General features: G+C 37.5%; 2 protein-coding genes across 12 annotated transcripts in view; one reads left to right on the forward strand and one right to left on the reverse strand.

Moving 5' to 3' along the window:
- LOC107273227 overlaps nt 1-4139 on the forward strand; it is an 89923-nt gene extending 85784 nt beyond the window's left edge. For 8 of the 10 annotated variants that reach the window (XM_025090531.1, XM_025090533.1, XM_025090530.1 and 5 more), the window contains one exon: nt 1479-4139. Coding sequence is in view for 6 of the 10 variants with exons in the window: in XM_025090530.1 (XP_024946298.1) it covers nt 1479-1552 (74 nt within the window). In the remaining 4 variants the exon portion in view is untranslated. The remainder of the gene's footprint in view (nt 1-1478) is intronic. The other 2 variants (XM_025090532.1, XM_025090536.1) reach the window with 1 other exon arrangement.
- Nucleotides 4140-4440: 301 nt separating this feature from the next.
- The window catches only part of LOC107273229 (FK506-binding protein 2), a 33739-nt gene continuing 19981 nt past the window's right edge, over nt 4441-18198 (reverse strand). The window contains exons 2-4 of one of the 2 annotated variants that reach the window (XM_015751197.2): nt 8637-8800; nt 6910-7034; nt 4441-5847 (exon numbers count right to left, since the gene is read on the reverse strand). In XM_015751197.2, coding sequence (XP_015606683.1) covers nt 5659-5847; nt 6910-7034; nt 8637-8800 — 478 coding nt within the window. In that variant the 3' untranslated portion in view covers nt 4441-5658. The remainder of the gene's footprint in view (nt 5848-6909; nt 7035-8636; nt 8801-18198) is intronic. The other variant, XM_015751198.2, reaches the window with a different exon arrangement.

Consider the following 18198-nt stretch of genomic DNA (forward strand, 5'->3'; position numbering starts at 1 on the left):
GGGGGGTGGGGGGGGGTGGTTGAGATTGATAGGTGACGAGTAGAGGGTTGAAAAACGCATTAAGGGATGAACTTGAGAAATTGCAAGACGGTCCTGTACTAATTTTCGATAAATTAACCAAAAACTTTGGGTCAAAGGATAAGGGTGGTTCACAGTGGGAGCGAGAGAGAGAGAGAGAGAATTAATGTTTTTACACTCCCGATACCCCCGACAAGGGTTGCAAGTGAGATAGAAGCGAAAAGAGCATCCCCCTGCGAAAGTGTAAATCGTCGGGACGTCGATTTTCGAGAAAAACAGAAGCGTTCGCGTTTCCTTTAAATTAATGATCGCACAAATTCCATCGAGTACCCCTCTCCTCCACCCCCCTCCCCCTTCCACCCTTATTTTACACCCTCTCGAAGCATCGACCTACCTACCACTGTCCGATCTAGAATACGCGGACCAGCGCAGTGCTGCGTTATATAGTTATACTCTGGTTGACAAAGGGGTGCTTCGCTACCCCTACGAGCCAAATAATATTTACATATTGAGTTATTAGTGCGGGAATCGATAGGGGTGGAAATTAATGAGCAATTAAAAGAACCGTCTGGCAATTCTGAAAAAAAAAAGTATGTATCCCTTATCTGAACTCTGAATCGACGTCAGCTATTTCTTAGGGGTTGAGCGTATAAGGGATGAAAAAAATAATAAAAATTATACAAGGTCAGTTTGAATTTTCCCGCTCGTTTGATCCAACCTCATTTACTTTTTTTTTTTTACTTTTTACTTTTAATCGTCCAAACGTCACGATGCATTTATACGCGAGGGGAACACAGCCACTCGTTGGGATGCGAGTAACGCGCAGACCGGCCGGTCGGTTTATTCTCGTTACTTAGCAGTTACGTATCCAGTCTACTAAATGTTTTCCCAGGAAAGTAATGAAGTACAGTCGTCGCCGAAAGTATCTCTGCACCGGTATACATGTACAAGGGTAGCTCCGTATAAACAACTCGTTTCGAATAGCAACTCGCTAGCTTGAAAAGCGAACTTAAGCTTTCCGGAAAGCACCCGCCTGTAACGAAGGAGCGCGCATTACGTAATTGAGTACGAGGGACTAGAAATAGAGATTAGGTTAGGTTACTTGGTAACGTCGTCCTATGCGGTATACCTCGATAAAGCGAGCCAACTATTATTTTTATATTTTAAAACAAATTTTTTGAACCCTTAACCGTGCATAAGTTTTGCCTTTTACAGATCGCGGAATTAAATGGCAATTATTCGAAAGAGATTTCAAATTAGGTTAGATTGGCTTATCAATGATAATACCCAATACGTATGACGTATGAGAAGCAAAGGTATCGTATCAATTTCGTGCGCTTTTTTTTGAAAAAAATTTACAACCCCCATTCGACTTTTACGTGGATCCGTAATACAAAAAAATAAGGGATGATATTGACAACCCTTTACTGAATATAAAAATCGCCTTACACCTGTTACAGTGCGTAGAACCCTGAAAAATGGCCTCTCGGAAGAAGAGAAGAAGCACATCGCCGCTTACATCAAGGGCTATTGACTGTGATAAAGGCACCCGATTGGCAGTCCCTTGATCCCTGCGACCTCCAATACGAGACACAGCCACCCTTTCACTCATTCACAATAAGAGCAGTATCGGCCCCCTGACACCTACCCCTATCCCGGCCTTGCCTACTCGCGGCTGAAGAAAAAGCAGCAGAGCCGTACACGAGCTTTGTCCCGTGAGAATTTGACCAAGAAAAGAACTCCTGGACGATTAACGGATGCTTTCACCCGAGATAACGAATAAGACGGTATCAATGGCAGCGACGGTCGCAGAATTGCGAAGCTCCGGCGAGCCTCTTCGCATTTAGCACGGACACGAACCACTTTATTCTTATCGACGTACGTCGTATTGTAAAAATCTTTTCTTCCCTCAAAATTAATTTTTTTTTTCGTCGAACAACAAAGAGCTGCTTTTAAGATAAATTGTGACGAGAGAAGCACACGAGGTACCTGGAATCCTCTTATCGAATGATCCTTCCCATCTTTATACAATCTTAAGACGAGTATTACATATCTTGCCATAATTCGTATATACGCGTAAACAGGTAATAACGTGGGATGACTGAACGGTTTTGATTCTTATGTTATTATTATTATTAATTATTATTAATCACTATTACCTCATACTCCTTTTTAATCTTTATCTTGTTTCTTTCTCTTTTTTTTTCTATTTTCTTCTCGCGGCACGTTATCTTTTTCTTTCTTGAGCTTTCGGCTGCTAGTCACGATACGGACGGAACGACAGCCAAGCTTTCTTTGCTGTATCACGAGTTTCTGGGTCTTGCGTTACTGTTAAGTTTTGTGCTTTCAAGCGACGACAACGACAACTGCAGTTGTCTGGGTAAATAAGGCAATAACGTAGGGAAGGGCGAATACCGATATACGTAAAATCGACCAACGAACGATCGAGAACGATGCAACGAATTTATCCTGCCATTTTTTTTACGAGTTTGGGAAGTACTTGCACGATGCATAAATTTGGTATTTGATTTATTTACGAATTTTTTTTTTTTTTATTGGGCTTCGGTTTTTCTCTTGGGGAGAGGGGGGCTGCTGAAAAGTCGGGTTCTCTTTTTGTTATTTTTTTTTTCTTGGGATTACTGCTGCTACGCTTAATTTAATAAGTTGTACTTGGCATCCGATTAATATCCTGTCGTGAATCTTCTCTTGGTGCGGTGAGAGGAAATTGAGAAAAATGATGGGTAGGAGGGAGGGAGGCGACGAAACTAAGATACACGAGATTTTACGAAGATGCTCCAAAGCTTTCTCGTGAATTTGGATTATTAGCGTGGTATATTGTGCAAATTTTCTTTCTTTTTTATGATATCACAATATTACATACTTGCTATGTATTCACGTAGTTACGCTATTTGCAATCGGTATTGAATTTGCGACGAAACTGTTAGCTCTTTTTTTTTCTTCTTTTTTTTTGATACATACAAAAATAGAAGGGGAAGAAGTCTGCGAAGTTTGTTTGACTATTGCGCAATTTCCAAAATTTTTCATATTCTCTTTTCATTTTCTCTTTGTTTTTTTTTCTTCTTAATCCTTGACCCTCCTCCGCCATTCTCATCGCGCAAAATTCAGCATGGTCTCTGCAAAACTTTTTAACGAAATGTCTGTCTCTGTTTTATTTTTATTTCTCTTCCTCTCTTTATATATATATATATGTATTTTCTCCCTCGAACGTCTCAACCACCTTGATTCGAAATTTTATACGACGTATTCGCTGGAACGATCGTTACTCCATCTTTTGTCTTTGTCTTTCACATTTTTCTTTGAGTTGCGGTTACGATCGAAATAATTAGACGAATTTTTCTTTTTGGTGATGTCAATATTGATGATAGAACGAAAATATGTCAATTAACGTTAAAAAATTATAGAAAATTATAAGGCTAAAGGGAGTGCCTCTTAGAAAGGTAGTATGACGTAATTATGAAAACCACATGTGATTCGAAAAATGGCGCGTACGCGCAGATACGGATACGCAATCGTCTTCCGACGTGCGGTCGTAATGTTTATTTTTTCTTTTTTCCCTTTTTTCTTGTTATCTTCGTTTACACGGTCGTCGTATCGTCAGCGCGTAGAACGCGTCTCTGCGTATAGAATAAAGTCGGAAGAGGATTGGGTTACCGTAAAAGTGAAAAAAAAAGAAATATGTAATTAAGTCAAAAATAATAAAATTAAAAAAAAGTATATATATTTTGCCACATAAATACCACGCAACGTATACGTAATACGCCGCAGTGTGATAACGACATGAGCTTCTCAATCCCGTTCTTAGAAATTTTGCCGAAGTATCCACGCTAGTTAAAATCTCCTTTTTTTTTTAAATTTTATTTTATATCAAGTTACAAAAATTTTCTCGCGGTAGAACGATTGTTGTTATTGTAATGGTTATTATTATTAATATTATAAATCACGTCTCTCAGCGTGGTACGAAGTGAAATTTCGTATAACGATTCGTAAAAATGTATTTCCCGCGCATAAAAAAACTTCGCACGCCTATGTGAATGTGTAACGAGAAAAAAAAGAATAATTCTCAAAAAGTGCATCAAATAAAAGGCAAAGAAGACAATAAATAAGTATTGTGTAATTTATTTTACTTACCTGCAATCCTTTCTGAAAATTCGAATCGTTCACGCCGATTGGGATTTTGAATTTTTTTCGGCGGGAAAAAATGAAACGAGGAAAGGTCAGTGAAAATTTCTTTGTCTTTTGACTTTTTTTTTAACAAATTGTGCTCGAAACACGATTTTATTATTAACCTTCGTCCAACTTTAACAACATACAATATAATGTAGTAATAAAAACGTATCGGTTACAGCGATGACAGCAACGTGAAGTTGTCGTCCTGCGCGACGCATTTGTTACTCTTAGTAATTAATTAATTTATTTATAAATCATTCCTCCCTAATAAAAATTATTTATTTTCTCTTATCCTCCGTTTCTTTGTTTTTTTTTTTTCGCTTCGTAAGCCGATACCGATTCTTGTTCTTCTCTTTTAAAAAATTTTTTTCTCGAAAAACGATAGGAGAGAGACAAAACATCTGGAGAACATTTCTGAATCGCAGTGAGGAAACACTGAACTTTTTTGAAATTTAATCTTTCTTTTTGTTATTATTTACGTAAAAAAAATCATCCTTCGAAATGGATTATGAGAAATCGTAAATTTCGATCTCGCTTACAGTCACGCATCCCCTAATTGATATAAATATCTTTCTTTTTAACTTCATCTCTATATTATGCACCATTCATTCTCTTTTTTCTTTGCTCTCGTAAGATTCACTTGCGACAAAGACAACGATACCATCTGGCGGTACGAAATGGAAATCATAATAAAAATCAGACTGTCGTTATACATGGCTATTTTATATATTCATGATTTTCACTTCGTTACCGATTTACTAGTTTTAAAAAATTTTTTTTCTTTTATTTTTTCTTTCCTTATAGTACCCTCACGCGCAAATAGAGTTCTCTTGAATACACACACACACACAGAAACACATGCACGTACTCTCTCCTTCTCTTTTCCAAAAATCCTTACAATCATTCCATATACAGATTTTACTAACTTAATGAATGATCATCACATTGTGTGCAAGTGACGTAGTAGTTTTCACGGAATGTAACAGTGATAAGGGAGAAGATGGTGATCCATGATAAAGATCTATTTAATTGTCATCGTTGAAAAATACGAAGGGGACACGAGAAGCGAGAATTCCGAATTTTTGAATTTCCCGCCCCTTCGTAAAACGTCCACTTCGTATCTGCGAGCGAGTGGATGCGCCATATAATTTTTTTGAGAAATGTGAATTTGAATCGCTCTCCATTTTTTTATAAGTCTGTTTGTCGGTCTCTCTATATCTCTCTCTCTCTCTCTCTCTCTCTCTCTCTCTCTCTCTCTCTCTCTCTCTCTCTCTCTTTCTTTCTTCTTAGGAAGGTCTTTGAATTGACACAGAGTTAAGAAAATTCGAAGCACCGAGCTGTGGATGCTGTGTATCATCTTAATGTTGAGATGAATGAGATATTCGAGTGTGACTTGATTGCAGTTTAGCTCGGTTAGCGAATAAATGGAGAATTTGTTTAAGGGCATTATGTTCAAAGTTCATCGTGCTTAGGACCGCTGAATTCCTCGTAAGAGATAAATCCGTTCTTATCTTTATCCTCGTGCTGGAAGATTTCCTCTACCAGTTTGTCATGATCGGCGAGCATTTTCTTGACCTCCTCATTGTCGCCAGCTCCAGTGCTCTCAGCCTCCACCATCTGTTTCCTCAGATATTCGCTGACCTAAAACATAAAACAGGAAAAGCTTAGAACAATCAAAATAGTATATAGGGTGTTCGTTACAGTGATGTCAGAAAATTTCAGAAATCTGATCGGAACGATTACTTTGGGATGCTGTATCGCGGGAAAAGTCCTATATTTAAGGCTTTCCGAGATGCAGCCTCCCAAAGGTGCAATCTCGTTTATTTTCAAAATTCAAAAGTAGATTGCAGGTTCCAAAAATTTATGGGCTTCTTTGAAAGTGGCCCTTTCGCAATTCGATCTGTGCCAGCCTCTTCCATGGACCATTCTGACTTTCCGCGTAGAGAGATCTTTCAAAATTTAAAGGAAAAAGCCCCAAACCCAAACCTTTCCGAGATACAGCCTCACGAAGGTGAAATTTTAAGTAGTTTCAAAACCCAATAGAACCGACCACTCATAAAACCCTCTTTGGTCCTTTAACTAATCCACGAAGGTCCATTTAAAAATTTCATCTCCACTACACCCAAGACAGCACACAATACAAGGCACAAAAATAAGAATAAATCATAACCGGAAGTAGCCATCCTTCAGTTCCAATTATGCAAGATCAGAATTGAGCATCTTCACAGTGACAGCACGAAGTGGTCCATCGATGAACTAGAACTGGATGACATTTCCGGTTCCGGAAGACGGAGAAACCGGAAGAGTGAAGGGGCCTATCTTACCAGGCTCGTCAAAACAATTGAAAACGATAAATCTAAAAATCCGATTGGATTATGAAATATCTTAGAAAGCTCCTCTTTTAAACTTTCCTTTATCCTACAAATTCATAACGTCCCCATCAGCCTGGACCAGACTAGGAAAATAGTTATTCTCAGTTGGCTTAATTTTTAAATCTGATCCCATCAGCTGGACATTCACTGGAAACATCTAGCGGTACAGTTTTCATTACACCTTGCTTTTACTTCACACACAGACTCCAACCCTGGACACTGATTCTTGTTCTGTCAACTGATTCCCCTGGAATCTTCATTACAAAGGACATTGAAGCGTACCGACACCACATGTATCCTGATGAATAAAAAATCAAAAAAAGGATCTTGCCATTGTTCTCACCTCCTCGCGAGACAATTGATTGTCCTTGTCGCCATCGATTTCTTTGAAGACGTTAGTCGTCGGCGGCGAGTCGCTGATATTGATCAGTTCGACGTCAAACAGAAGGGTAGCACCTAAAAAAAAAAATTATTCCTCCTAATCTTCATCGTGCCATTTTTTCATATGATAAAATTTTTTTCATTACACACAACGAAATAAACATAAAAATTCTCAAAAATATCTGTGTGCGTGGATATAAATACTCTGTATAGTTAACGGCTATTGATCGCGAAGGCAGTAGAATTCAATGAAAATCCATTTCATCGGAATCAATCAAATTTTGAATATTTAATTACCAATTAATTTTATTGATCACGGCATCCAATAACCGTCATGGTTATTAAATTCCGATTTCTGCCTTGCACTAAGTTAATTACAGTGTCCCGATAGATGGTGACTCTGATTAAAGTAAGAGGAATAAAAATAAAAGAAATAAATTAAGTCTCGCGTTCAAAATATAAATGCGGATTGGCTCGCGAAGATTTGATAAAGCCGATAAATTGAAATGTCCTCGTTTGGACTGTTATAGATACGAAATAAAAAGGATACCGATCGGTCGAAATTTAATACAGATAAAATGGCTTCCTGTCAAAGAGAAAAAGACTGTCAGACTCCCTGGACCAATATCGGCATCACTTCCTGTAGGGTGTATGATACTTCGGTCTATGTTGTAACACAGGTACGTGATAAGGATTCAAGACTCCTATATATACGTCTTGGAGCAATATACAGCAAGTGTACGTTTTGATTGAAAGAGATGAATTTATTTTCAAAATTTACTTTCAAAATCAAACAGCGATGGAAAATAAAATTTCCATGATAATCATTTTACAATTTTTTCTTTATCACGCCTAATTAAAAAAAATATATAAAATAATCCACGCGGATAAAAATAAATTTTCAAACTTGTCAAGAGTGGTGGTAATTTTTCAAAATTTTATTTTTTTTCAAATTCAAACGGCAGCTAATAATTATTATCAACAGATCGTGTACTGTTTATTGCTCATGAGAATTTACCTAATAATACAGTCTGATTGTGCCCCGTGTAACCAGCTTTATTGCCATATTGATTATGAACGGAAATACGATTAAACGAACACCAGTGAAATATGGCGCTTGATCGTTCGGTATTTAAACACGTGAAATTAATAGGCGAAATTAACGGGCCAGAGCTTAAACCGGCGCGGGGCTACTAGTCGGTTCGAAATACGTAGACGTGTATGGTGTTTAATGTGGTAAGAGGCACCGTGCAGATGGGCTGATCAAATGGTGGAAAACAAGACAAGCATATATGACCAGGTACAGGATACGTACAGTACCGATAGGAAATGCCAGAGGCGACACCGTTCAATTTAATGGTTGACGCTTTATTGGAATTCCGTCCAATAGCATTTTTTACTTTAATTTCGTTACTAACGATTGCCCTTGTACGCGGATAACTCGTAACGAGTCTCTCGAGTAATTCGAGTAAACGAGGCGCATTGGCAAAAAACCATTTAATCTAACTGCAAATTACAATAGAGGATCGTTATTCAGCCATCAAGCACGTACACGGGTGAGTATGAGAGATTTGACTGAGGGTTTAAAAAATATTTTTTTTCACAATAATTTTCGTTTTTAATAACCATTTTTTTATATGTTCTAAATAATAATTTTTTTTTTTTTTTTTTCAATACCTCCGGGTATCACGTTTCCGGCACCGTTGTCGCCGTATCCAAGCTTCGGCGGAATTATCAACTTCCGTTTTTCACCAACGCACATGTCCAGGAGTCCTTGGTCCCATCCTTGGATCACCTGTCCCACACCCAGCTGGAAAGTAAAGGGTTGATCCCTGTCAAGGCTGTAACAGATAAGAAAAAATTTTGATTAGATAAAAAAAATGTGTATTTTGAATTATTTGCTAATATCGCTTGAAACGCGTGATGGAAATACGTATTAAGGATTTTGATCTGGGAAACCGTAAGTGAAAATAAGATAGAAGAAGAAAAAAGATACTGATAACAAGAAACAAGAAATGCGGAAAATAAGTGAGGCGGATAAGCAACGTGGATAAAAAAAATTCCGTACGTTCCAGAATGTCGCGTCTATCCCAGTCGTTGGTAATACGTGCGGAAAAGTTTGCGACTGCGGTGCGGAATTTCTGAACAGTAGCTTGCGGCAAGTAGGAGAAAATCTATGGATGTGGGCTGGTACCTATTTGTCGACGCGATTTGATGCGACAACTCCGAGGGAGCTTTTACAAGGATGCAAATGTCGCTCGCATGGGAACACGACCTACGTGATTTCTAAATGGGTTGAAATTATCGTTTAGTTTAAAACCAGACTTAATGCTTCGTTCTCAACCGGCTAATAAATACCTGAAATCGTACTTGCTATTCAATACGTATTCGCACATGGAGATGCGCCCTGATAATATATATTATTAGATAAGACGTGAGCGAAATTTGTATTCATAGAAATTCGTCATACCGATCGATTTCGCGTATTGAAAATTTCACTTGAGCTTACGGGTGAATCGTGTATAGACCGTCCCCTAGAATATACGCGTATAGGGAATTCTAGGGAAAAATACAAAAAATAGAAATTCCCCTAGCTCGTAAAAATTATGAAAATTGCATGCCTATTCCTCCAGCTCGTAGAGAAAGAGGAAATAAAAGGAACAAGGAAAATTCATTTCTGCGACCAACAGGCAGCAGCATAGGTACATCGATCCTCTGGGGAATTGGCCGTGGACGATCTCCAAGAAGTTGCGTACCGATTCGCTAAGGAACGTCCTGGATTTAGTTTAAAGGGACGACTCGAGCAAAAGGGTAAGAGTTATCGGCTGTAAGGATTTCGACCAATCAGAATGATTGGTTCTCAAATATTACCATTGTCGATTGACTGTTTCAAATCAGTCTGTCTTGGGACACCGATCGGTGTGCCTCGAGCCGGTTCGCGCTCCCGGGTTGTTTGTTGATAGTTTTTCTAGCCGTGACCTGTACGGTATAGGAAGTTCACGCTTGTGCAGTTCTCGCGATATCCAGAAAATCCTATAGATTTTCCGCACGCGTTTCGGAAGTGCAGTGTTGTGCTATAGTGCAGTGCCTAACCGAGGGTCTCCTGGATGCAGTTCTCGGACTTCACCGATCAGCTGAACCAGCTCTGGTGAGTAATGCTAATTTATTAATCGATGGAGGGATTTCGATTTTATTTGCTTTTGCCGATTTTACGCGTTCCTTCGATTATCGTCTATGGTTGCGTTTCTCGATTTTACGCAGCGGCAAATATCGACGGGATTCGTTAAACTATCGTCTTTTCCGATGGGCTTTTGTTTTCGCGATGCTAAGGCTATTCCGACTCAACTCCCAGGTTATACCGGTACGTCGATTCCCGGTGAAAAAGGAATTGGCTGGCGGCTGCCTGGCATACCGAATTTGACGTAGGTTAGGTTTCGGATTTTCGCTAGCGGTTTCGAGTTATGAAAATAATTCAAAATCGACGTTCTGCAATGGTGTGAAAATATCAATAAGTTTTTGGTTATATCAATTAAATTTTTTTTTTTGTAAAATAAAATTTTATATCGAGTCAGGTAAATTTTTACGAGGGAACGCAGTAAAAATTGCAAATAACAATATTTACCTTGTGCACTGTAAAATTTACTTGTAATGAGTAATGATATTGTAACGATATACCGCGACTACTGGTTTTTACGGTAAATTTTATCGTAAAAAAAAATTTACAAAAAATTCTCTCCGTTTTCGTATCCAACACCAATTTTCATGTGAGACATGGAGCGACTTTACGATCCGCATCCTTTTCCACTGAATCCAGTTAGGAAGGTCACGTAACCTGCGCTTCTTTTTTTGACCCACCCTTTATCATCCCCATCACGTGACCCCCGACGGATCAATTTTACACGGCGGAAAAATCCTTTTCTTACGAGACTCTTTTCGGCTTTCTAATTCCTTCGCAGTCAGTGTATGGCTGATGAATGGGGGATGAGAAGAGGGTAGAGGGTGGTTAGAGAGTTCAAGGGTCGGAGGGGCTGAGGAACATTTAATTATTTAATTAAAGTCCACCCTCCACGGGACCCCAGCCTTACCACCTGCTTTAAGGGTTGTTCGCTAATGCGATACTCATTATGCGAATTTTATACAAGGGTAGTTTTTTTTTCCCCTTTAATTTTGATCTCCCTCATTGTCTGAAAATTTTTTGGGAATTTTTTTCCACGGCACTTTTGTACTTTTGATTTTTGAAAATTTTCAATCTGACGGCTGTCACTCTGCTGAGTCCCTTTTAATCCTCTTAGCGAACACATTGTAAAGTGCCCTGCCGATACGTGAATAATACAGATACGTAAAGCGTCGATTACCCAGGGGTTGTTTTACTTGCATTAACCACCCCCTTTCGAGCAGTGTAAACTTTTGTGCCAAATAACGATTTCGAAGGCTGCAACTGCAACTTAACGATATCCATTATTCTCCCTTGTAAACCCGCCCTTCTCTCTTTACATAATAAATAATAAAACGCAATATCCCGACTGTCTGAAGTGTACCCACTTAAAAATAAGACACTTGCAAATATTCCATCCCCTATTCTAACCTACAAGTAAAAACCCATAATTGTGACCCCTTTGATAGAATATTGTTATTTATTGTCACCCTTCACCCTTATCAATTAAATTTATACCCAATTACAAATAAGCACCTGTCCAATTACCGGCTCGATAACAAACGATCTTTTAGATGACATCGGCAATTAATGCCACCGATTAAATATAATCGGACTCGAGTTAAGGGTTGTAATTTTTATCGATCACAGACAATTCTCAAAGCGAACCCTGACTTTTATGTACCAAGGTCCAAGTGGATTGGTCCGAGGGACTTGCAATGTGCCCGCGCACAGAGCAAGTAGATAAAGTCCGAAGGTATTCGGGCCAGACGCAATAGTCTCGTATCCGTGAGAACATACAAAATTCATGGCAATTTGTCAAGGCCGAATAAAAAACGAGCAAGTCCGAGCGGCTGACGCGAGCGAGGCGTGGCGCGACAGGTATGAGTAAACGTATTTTAAAACGAGCCCTTATCCTAGGGGAGGAAAAACAATTGCTCTGGGACCTTCGCCAAGGGATGGCGAGAGAGAGAGAGAAAAGATGGAGGAAACCGAAAAAAAAATTTGAAAGTTTTTTTCCTATCCTGGACTGACGTGTACGAAAGTATCTGCATACATTTATATACATATGTGACGTGCAACGTATTCACATATGCCGTCGTTCTTGAAGGAACGATAAAAATTTTTCTTTTTTTTCCGTGAGGAATGACGGGCAGAACACAATTTTTTTTATCGTCCTGAGATTTTAAATATTCAAAACGTGGCTCGCGCGTGAGATCAATTCTTTTTAAACACACATGAAAAATCCGATAGTTTCGCGATACGCTTGTGGCAATGATGAGAAATAGAGAATTAAGTAAAAATAATTTTTTTTTCATTCGGTAACACTTTGGTTCACATATTTTTCTAGAGGTGTGTTTAGAATAGGGTGTATATAGGTACAGTACGTAGGGGAAGATAGAAAACGGAAGTGAACGTTTCCGGAAATTCCAAATAAAATATTCATTGCTGGCAATTAGCGAACTGGCTTTTTGATTATTGCAGTCGTATTTTAATCAAGAGCAATTAATAGACGAGCAACCGGAATGCAATTTACATATGTAATATAAGATGAGAAAGCCATGGCAATAGTAATGGCAATAGTACTAGTAGTACTGGTAGAGCTAATAGGAGTAGCAGTAGTAGTAGTAGCAGCAATAGTAGTAGTACTAATAGCAGCAGCAGCAACAGTAGTAGAAATAGTAGCAGTACAAGAAGTCTCATCTGGTGAAGCAGAATCCAAGTAGAATCCAGAGCATGACTCTAACAAGGTAACTTTGAAGTTTAACCGAGGAGGGTTCAGAAAACGTTAAGAAAAAAAAAGCGTTTACTTCCGAAAACTTTGATTCGCTCTTATACCCGGAAATTGAAAAACGATGGAACTGTGTTTTATTCTTAATTCGATCCAGGTTTCTTTTTAATTTGCAAAAAAAAAAGAGGCGAATATAAATTCAAGAAAAATAAGGAAAAAGATATTAAAAATATAATAATAATAATAATAACTCATCAGGGATCAATTAATATTTCCTCAGTCATTTGATTCGCGCAGTAGCTAAGATAACGTTTACTTGCAACGTCAGTCAACCTGTTATCAGCCTAGTGAGTTGATTTAAATTTTCACTTTTATTATTCCATTTTATTTTATTATTATTTTTGTTTTCTTTTATCAATTCGCTATTTACTCCTTTCGTAGTTACTTGATATACCGTATGCTTTGTTATACGTACGAAATATTATTCCAAGATAAATTCTGGCTGAATGAGCAAAATAAATATTTTTCGTCTTTTTCTTTTTCTCTTATCAAATTAGCTCAGATCTCGACGCGTGTTTAATTTCTCTTATCATCTGACGTTAAATGACACTTGGAATATTTACTCGTACGCGACGTTATTCGCCAAGAATTTATTAATGTAGTATATACATATATTTTTTACACACAGTAGACGCCTTTGGAATTAAAGAGATCGACGTCTGCGCTAAGGATCTTCAATGGGGATTTTGGAACTGATAAGACAGTATCAAATGATTCTTCGTTGCGTACAGTAGGCCCAGAACGGTACTGGTTTTCGTAGGTGATGCTAACTGGACGAAATTCGTTATCGTTTGTGATTAATTAGTAAAATATCGTTAAAGCGCGTGCGAAAATAATAATTAATTTTTTATTGTGAAAAGTGTAAAAGGAAAATTGAAAAAAAAACTTTTTTCTTATTTTATTCTTTTTTATTCGTCACTCAGGGGGTAAGTTTTGATATATATAATCTCTTGGTAGTTTGTTATTATGATAAGTAATTATACAGTGAATAAAAAAAAAACAGGTTTATCCGACATAATAATTTGCACACTTGTGAACCGAGCTTTAACCCACCCGCGAGCCACCCCTTGGGAATTTTGACCAGTCTGACTCGTCATGCATTTCTTGTACTGTAGTGCAGAATGACGAGTCTAATTTTTATAATGTACCCAAGACATTAATGAACATTTATTTTGTATAAATAAATAGATTTTTAGACGAAATCTGCAAATTTATTTTTGAACGCGGTGCATTAGGATACGAAAAAAAAAAAAATTGAATTGGATCTGCGCGAAAATTTTTTTCGAATTAAATTTGATATCCGAGGGTATGATTTGGGGTCACCTTGATGATTACGAAATATGAAAAAGACTGTAGCAGAGTTCAATACGCAATATGAGAATGACTCACGAGGTTACCTATAGAATATGAAGACGAGTGACATAAAAAAAAGTAACGAACAAAAAGGAAAGAGAGACGAAAAAAAATAGATATATTCAAGATAACGATAAAGTAAAAGCTTATCATTTCACTTAGACGGAAAAGTGTTTTTAGGTATTCGCAGGGATTATCCAATACTTATTCCCGGGAGTAAAAGTAGAGAAGAAAAGAAAGAAAGTATAAGAGGAACGAAGTGGATGGAGCAGAAAGAAATGGCGGAAACGAGAGAACAATGAGAAACTCGGGAAAACTGTTTCCAGGAATAGGGAAAAAAAAAGAGCGGAAAAAAGAAAACGAAAAAAAAGAAAGAAACATAAAAGAGCAGCACGGAGCTGCAAAATTTACATAGGGAACGCGCAGGTGCGGAGACGTAGAAAACGTAAATCGGAGGAAATATAAATGAAAAAGAAAAGAAGGTGCAAAATAAGATAAAAGAAAAAGAAAAAGGCAAGAATAGACACTGGGGCGTTAAATAAAGAGGAGGAAAAATTGCAAAAAATATCTTTAAAGTATCGTTATCAAAGAACTTTCGTATCTCGATACGTCGGATCCGGTGTTGCTGGGATACCGAGATGCTACAGTCGAGGCAGCGAGAGTTCTTCCATATCTATGGCGAACATTAACATATCAAAGGGCTCTCGGTTATTTAAATTTATTCCTATAGGGAAACTCTCTACATATATATATATATATGTATATATCGAGACTGCACCATCTTGCGGGGAGCCGTGTATTCATATAAAAACGAAATATAGGACAGTTCTCTGTACTGCCTATATATTATAATACAGATATAGATATATGGTTACAGATATATATCCCACGAATCAGAGACCATATTATTCCAATATGAAGTAATCCTTAATAAAAAATATCTGGTTATAAAAAATTTCGAGTTTTTTGACCGGTACTAAAAAATTCTCAAAGTACCTTTTGCCCAGCGAATGCGGAAATACCGGTGCGGCCGTGAACGTGCGTTTAAACGCTTAAGTTTCGTTATGAATTTTACACGCGAGATCGCATATGGGATTTTTGGTTTTTTTTTTGTATGGTCATATTACATTTTTATAGCTAAACCAAAATATTTCTTTCTGCTTTTATACAGAATTTTTGTAAAACTGATGTAACTCGCAGTCAAACGGCTCGTTGACAATGTAACGCTTTTCTAAATGCAAATCTTAAAGAATCGCGCGGCGACTTTAAATATTTTTTATTTAAAAAAAAAATTCTTACGAACTTGAATTTCACGGAGTCAAAATTCACGGTCCATAGTCTATTTATATTTAGTCAAAGGTGTTGTCACGTATAACACGTTTATAAATTCACGATGCAATGTACGTGCATTTTGATTAAATGTTATTATTATTGCGTTAATAATATATTTTTCATGGAAATGCCAAGAATTTATTCATTGATCGGACATAATTCTGATATAAATGGGATTTATCCGAAATTCGAATGTCGAGTAATATATTATTACGTTCGGAATATATATTACGTACACCCGTTAAATATAAGCGTCATAATAGAATGTGTAATTGAAATGGAAATACCCCTTCATCAGCAGTAACTATTATTATTGGCACGGATTATATGAATTAATGAAAGGACGATGCTCCGATACTTAGCAAATTTCGAAATGAAATTAATAATTTTTTTTTTGTTCCCATTTATTCATCGCGAATGTGCAACGTGCAACAAATGCAATCTGCACACGTGCAACTTGTAGTTACGATCAGTAGCACTTTAGATACAGTTACATATAGCGAGTCTGCCTGCGCACCGTCCAATAACCACTCATACGATATTCATATGACGTGCCGTTCGATTTTCTTTGAGAGAGACGCCAGGCGTCGGTAAGAGAATACGAAAGCGTCGCGACGCCTCGGAAGCGTATAAAAAAATGACGCCAATTAGAAACCCCCCCCCCCAAAGTATAAAACCCAAATTAAATAATTGTCCTGATAACAGGTACGTCATAAAAATTTGAAAAATATGCAAAAACGAATAAAAATATCAAAAGATGGATAAATTCACGAATTTCCATAGAAGCGTAAAAACAGACGAAGACGACGAATACCAATTCGATCGTTGACGAATATTAATAATAATCGTGATGTACAAATTAATTTTCGAATTATTACGTAAAACTACGATTTTTCATGGTACAGAGGAAAATTCAATTTTTATAAACTTTTACTTAAAAAAATACGTAAAGCATATATGACGGTTAATAATGAATTTGAATTTCCCGCTAAAAGCTTAGACCAGAGCACTGTCGCGAAAGCTTTTAAGGTTAAGTTTGCCGGCAGAGTATTTTGCAAACGTCGTAGACGGATTGACGACGTCGAGACCTGGACGCCATCGGCGCTCGGCAGGTTGCTTAGGTAATGCAGATTTAGAAGGGGCGTCGCGACGCTACGGGCTTTTAGACTCTGAGACTTGGACTAATTAATTTATAGACACCATCCTTATCTGTTACCAGAGTTGGTGCACGTGCATTCGCCATACCTAAGTGGTTGGCGAACGCGAGTAACTCTGTGATAACGCCGGCAGCCAACCAGACTTCCTCGAGAAGTCTGAGTGTGCATTACCAGTAGGATATATAATACATAAATATATATATAATGGCGAAATAATATATAACATATATTAATATATTGATCAGTGGTGTTATTAGTTAAAATATAATTTTAAGAAGATAATTAATGTCCATTACCAAAATATTGATATAGGGAATTGTGTGAAAAAAATATATACTCAAAGTACTGTGTTAAATGTATATATATTTTTTTACAGTAGATGTAGTTTTTTTTTTTTTTTCATTTATACAGACATTTTCATTTTGACTTTACAAACATTCCCGTCCGTTTACCAAGAAGATCTATAGCCCATTCCTTCTAACTTGAAGCACGTTCGAAGCTCCTCGAAAATTGTTTTCCGGCGACTGCAGAATAGACGCTCCTACTTCAGGTACAGGAGACGAGGGTCTTCTAGGCCTGTGCCGGAAGTTTGTATCGCGGCCATGTTACGATTTCCCATGCGGGGCGTACATTACGTTAGGTTACAAGGCAGCATGAAATATGCAACGCCATCTACCCTAATCTAACGGGCAATTCGCGTACGTATTCGCCGATTCAGTAGCGGAGGGTTACTTGTACAAGCCTAACCTTAAATATATATATCAAAGCTTAGGATCCACGGAAAACAAAGCACGTCGAACGGGGGCTAGAGATAGTCAAAAATGTTTATCGGCTTTTAATCGGTAATGGTAAAATGAACGTGTGAAAAAAACAGGTAAACGAGGATCAATTGTTATCATTGAAATGTTATATTTTCAAATTAAACGAATTTGGATGAAAATTAAAAAAAGAAATTCGTAGCGGAAATCAAGATGAATTTAACGAGCTTTTAAAATTAGAGATTGGACAGTAAAATCGGTCGCCTTTAAGAGACAGGTTGTAGGTATGTTTACGAGTTTACTTTATAAGAGCACATTGAACTTTTTCAAAAGCCATTCACGTATTTACGATCCTTCATCATCCCTTGCTTGTCACGTTACGTCAGAGTTTTGAAAACAAGTTTATCAGTGACATTTTTTTAAAAAAGCTCTAAAATGTTATTGGCATTTTTTTGACTCGCTCGCAAAATCTCATTGTGGAATCTTATCGCTATAATCGTCGTGTATGATTTTATGTTAAAGATGCGACCGAACGCCGATAGAGCGCAGCACTTTTTTCTTTCGATTAACCAAAAGCTCCTTCGATAGCTAACTACGAGTTGTATCATGTGCTTTTTCACATTTCGAAAACTTAATTAATCAAGTCCACGTGTACTTGCCTTATCATTTGGATTCATTTCTTAGCGAACTTTAT

Source organism: Cephus cinctus, unplaced genomic scaffold (assembly GCF_000341935.2).
Source record: "Cephus cinctus unplaced genomic scaffold, Ccin1 Ccin1_scaffold1524, whole genome shotgun sequence".
In the NCBI taxonomy this organism is placed as follows: domain Eukaryota; kingdom Metazoa; phylum Arthropoda; class Insecta; order Hymenoptera; family Cephidae; genus Cephus; species Cephus cinctus.